The following is a 3,965-nucleotide window of genomic DNA, read 5'->3' on the forward strand; positions in this document are numbered from 1 at the left end:
AGTCTTTTCCAATGAGTCAACTCTTCGTATGAGGTGGCCAAAGTATTGGAGTTTCAGCCTCAGCGTCAGTCCTTCCAAAGAACACCCAGGGCTGATCTCCTTTAGAATGGACTGGTTGGATCTCCGTGCAGTCCAGGGGACTCTCAAGAGTCTTCTCCAACACCACAGTTCAAAAGCATCAATTCTTCAGCGCTCAGCTTTCTTCACAGTCCAACTCTCACATCCATACATGACCACTGGAAAAACCATAGCCTTGACTAGACGGACCTTTGTTGGCAAAGTAATATCTCTGCTCCAACTTAGTGCCACTCAAAGGAGGGCCACCCACTTGCCGCACCCTGCCCGGCCCTGGCGGGGGCCGCATACCTACAGCGCCTCGCTGGCGCCGACCTGATGCGGTTTAGCGAGCCGCTGCGCACGCCCTCGCCTGCTCACAGCCTCCAGGCGCCAGGGGGCGTACTCCCCTCAAGGGCCCACTCCAGCAGCCCCGCCCCCGGGTCCGGTTGGATTTGAATCTCCGGCGGGCTGCGTCCGGAAGTGGCAACCCCTAAGTCTGGCATGGAGAGCCCGGCCCCCGGTGCCCGGTGCCCAGTGCAAGAGCAGCGTGCCCGTTGGGAGCGGAAACGCGCCTGCACTGCCCGGGAGCTGCTGGAGACCGAGCGGCGCTACCAGGAACAGCTGGGGCTGGTGGCCACGGTGCGAACCCCACAGTCTCCCGTAGGGAGGCGGGGACCCCAGGGAGTGGGAGGGTGCCTACTAGGTCGGTGACCTAGCGGCGCCTTGGCACCAGCCTCCTCTTTCTGCGGACCACATACCGGTATTCTCTCCTTCCGCAGTACTTCGTGGCAATTTTGAGAGCCAAAGGTACCCTGCGACCACCAGAGCGCCAGGCCCTCTTTGGGCCCTGGGAACTCATTTACGGCGCCAGCCAGTGAGTAGAAGGGAAGTGGGGAGAGAGGAGGAGGGAGACCTGGTTTCTGGCAGTGCAGAGAGCTCAGAGTAGGGGAGATCCAGATTCGCATCCAGAATCTGCCAGTTACCTCCCCTGTGGTCTTGACCCAGTGCCTTAATCTGCCCAAGTTCTCCAGCCACTTGCTGTCCAGTCGCTAAATCGTGTGGGAATCTTTGCGACCCCATGGACTACAGCACGCCAGGCTCCCCTTCCTTCACCATTTCCGAGTTTGCTCAGATTCATATCCACTGAGTCTCCTCCCACAAAATGGGGCCGTACTACCTCCAGAGCAGGGTTATGAGAATTAAGAGAGGTGGTGCTTGAGTAGTTCTTGGGCTGCTCTTTTATTGTCCTGACCCACACAGAGAGCTGCTTCCCTACCTCGAAGGAGGGCGCTGGGGACAGGGGTTGGAGGGCTTCTGCAACCACCTGGAGCTCTACACCCAATTTGCTGCCAATGTTGAGAGGTCCCGGACCATCCTGCAGGTAACCTGATAACTTCAAGTCCTTCCCCTTGTCCTTTGTACATTTCCTCTTTATCTGGAGACCCAAACTTCATTCATATTGTTCCTGCATTTATAGAGCCCTGTGGGTACCCAGCCCTATGTTAAGTTTCCAGTAGGGAGACGGGGTTCTCTCAGGAGCACACAGCTTCCTGAGGGCCTGGGATGTGTACACAGAAGAATGCAGTATAAGGAGGTGGCTTCTCTCCCTGCTGCCAACCCTTTCCTCCTCATTCTAGGAGCAACTAAAGAAGAACAAACATTTCCGGAGATTTGTACGACTTCAGGAAGGTCGCCCTGAGTTCGGGGGCCTTCAGCTCCAGGACCTGCTCCCTCTGCCTCTGCAGAGGCTCCAGCAGTGCGTGAACTCACCCTGACTCAGCCAACTTCTCTTAGAATTCTGCATCTGTACGATGGCTGCTCTCAATCTTTGTGGGCTTTCATGGGATCTGTCCCACTGTCTCTCTCCTGGGACAAATTGCTCCTCAAAATTTTCTGCAAGAGTAAATGTGAACTCACTGGAGTATTTGGGCTGTGCAGCCTCAGGCCCTTAGCTGGGATTGTTTAACTTAAGCTGAAGTGAGGGGTCTGTGATAAGGCTAGTAAATAAGGTTTCTGAAGATGAAAGGCTTAGAATTTCTGTCCCTGGGAATGAGTTAAGAACTTATAGTCAGTTTTTTGTAGCATCCTCCTTGGGTTGATTAACTTTCACCTTGGATCTGGTCTGCCTCCCTGACTCTTCAGTGTGGGATGGAAGAGGGCCATATGGAGTGAACCCAGGATCTGAGTCCCAGATGGAAGAGGGGGATAAAACAGCCACAGGCAGGTCTTTCCTGGTTCCCCAGCTGAAGTTTGTACAGTGGGTGATCTGTGTCAGGCAGAGGAAATTGTACCCAGCTCTACTTTCCCCTCATAGACTTCTAATTTCAGGTATGAGAATCTCACTGTTGCTTTGGCTGAAAACACAGGTCCCAACAGCCCTGAACACAAACAGCTCACAAGTATGTTCTTGCTCTTCCACAGCATTTCTTGGAGATTGCTTCTGTTCCCTTTCTGGTTCTGACCTCCAACAATGTATGATATGCCCCAATTTTCCAATGATGTGTATACAATGTTCCTATTGCCCTGCCTCTACTCTTGAAGAAATTAGACTCTGACCCTAGTCCTGTCTGGATTAGCCTGTCTTTCACCACCACCATTCACCCAAAGTCAAAGTTGTGCTGGGAGTGGGGTGTGGAATATCATTCTAGGGGCTGCCCAGCTGATAAGTGAGACTGCCCAGAGAGTCCACACCATTGGTCAGAAACAGAAGAATGAACAGCATCTCCAGCGCATCCAGGCTCTGCTCAGTGGACGGCAAGCAAAGGGGCTTATCTCAGGTAGTCCATGGGTGTGCTTCCCCTCAACCTGCAAACTGCCCTTTTCTCACCCCCATCCTCCCTACTGCCAGCACATACCACCTGCCTCCCATTTTCTCAGCCTCCCTTTCATTTTGTGGGTTGTAGTCCTGAAGCTGTACCAGAATAACGGGTCTCCCACCTCTCAGGTCGCTGGTTCCTACGCCAGGGATGGCTATTGGTGGTGCCTCCCCAAGGGGAGCCTCGGCCCCGAATGTTCTTCCTTTTCTCTGATGCACTTCTCATGGCCAAGCCTCGACCCCCATTGCATCTGCTGCAGAGTGGCACCTTTGCCTGCCGGGCCCTCTACCCCATGGGCGAGTGTCAACTCCACAGGGTCTTTGGCCACTCAGGAGGCCCTTGTGGTGGACTGCTCAGCGTAAGTAACAGGCAAGAGCCCTCGGCAGGGTAGGAAGGGCCCAAAATATACCAAGTGCCTGCGCACCACTCATCTCCTTGGCCTAAGCCCCCCTCATAGGAACTGAGCCACCTGCATTGAGAGCATCCCAGGGCTTAGGGTTCATACCTGGTTCTCACTTCAGCCCTAAATCACTGCCATGGAAATAGCAGGGCCTTTGGCTTAAGGCTGGACCTTTCTGAGCCATGTGCTAAGAGGTGATCTCTCTCTAGCTGTCCTTTCCCCATGAGAAGCTACTGCTTATGTCCACAGACCAGGAGGAGCTGTCACACTGGTACCACAGTCTGACTTTGGCCATCAGGTAAGTTGTTTTCCCTCAGGAAGAGTGCTGTGGTGAGGCCCAGGAGCTGGAGATGGCACTTCTGAGCCTATTTCCTGTCTGGAACCCACCCCCACCCCCCAAGCATGCCCCCGTCCAACACCCCAGGTGATTTTGTCAGAATAGAGTGCTCATGCCGGTGCCTGAACTGTTTTCTCTCCACAGCAGCCAGAAGAACTAGCAGAATCTTACAAATTCCAGAGTCCAGGATACTGTGGGGATAGGTCAGAATCAGGGGTACAAAGGAATCTTACTAACAAAACACGGACTCTTCATGGTTTGAGAAGAATCATTTTGTGTTTGCCTGAGACCAAGACACACCATGTCCTTTGACCAGCTCTTAAAGAATCAGGACATCAAGTCCAACTCAGCTGAA

At 53.6% G+C, this 3,965-nt stretch overlaps 1 protein-coding gene across 1 annotated transcript; it reads left to right on the top strand.

Moving 5' to 3' along the window:
- Window positions 1-493: 493 nt before the first annotated feature.
- Window positions 494-3,965, top strand: ARHGEF39 (Rho guanine nucleotide exchange factor (GEF) 39). Its single transcript, XM_010846091.1, has 9 exons — window positions 494-696; window positions 837-931; window positions 1,318-1,438; window positions 1,695-1,813; window positions 2,386-2,456; window positions 2,706-2,834; window positions 3,002-3,231; window positions 3,483-3,571; window positions 3,755-3,965. The coding sequence occupies exons 1-9, from the start codon at window positions 559-561 to the stop codon at window positions 3,768-3,770; spliced, it is 1,008 nt and encodes a 335-aa protein (XP_010844393.1). The 5' UTR covers window positions 494-558; the 3' UTR covers window positions 3,771-3,965.

Source organism: Bison bison, unplaced genomic scaffold, assembly GCF_000754665.1.
Source record: "Bison bison bison isolate TAMUID 2011002044 unplaced genomic scaffold, Bison_UMD1.0 scf7180017864230, whole genome shotgun sequence".
Classification (NCBI taxonomy): domain Eukaryota; kingdom Metazoa; phylum Chordata; class Mammalia; order Artiodactyla; family Bovidae; genus Bison; species Bison bison.

Coding starts and splice junctions, on each gene's coding strand:
- ARHGEF39 (XM_010846091.1), top strand. CDS start 559: ATGGAGAGCCCGGCCCCCGGTGCCCGGTGCCCAGTGCAAGAGCAGCGT. Junction 697..836: donor AGCTGGGGCTGGTGGCCACG/GTGCGAACCCCA, acceptor CTCCTTCCGCAG/TACTTCGTGGCAATTTTGAG. Junction 932..1,317: donor CTCATTTACGGCGCCAGCCA/GTGAGTAGAAGG, acceptor TGACCCACACAG/AGAGCTGCTTCCCTACCTCG.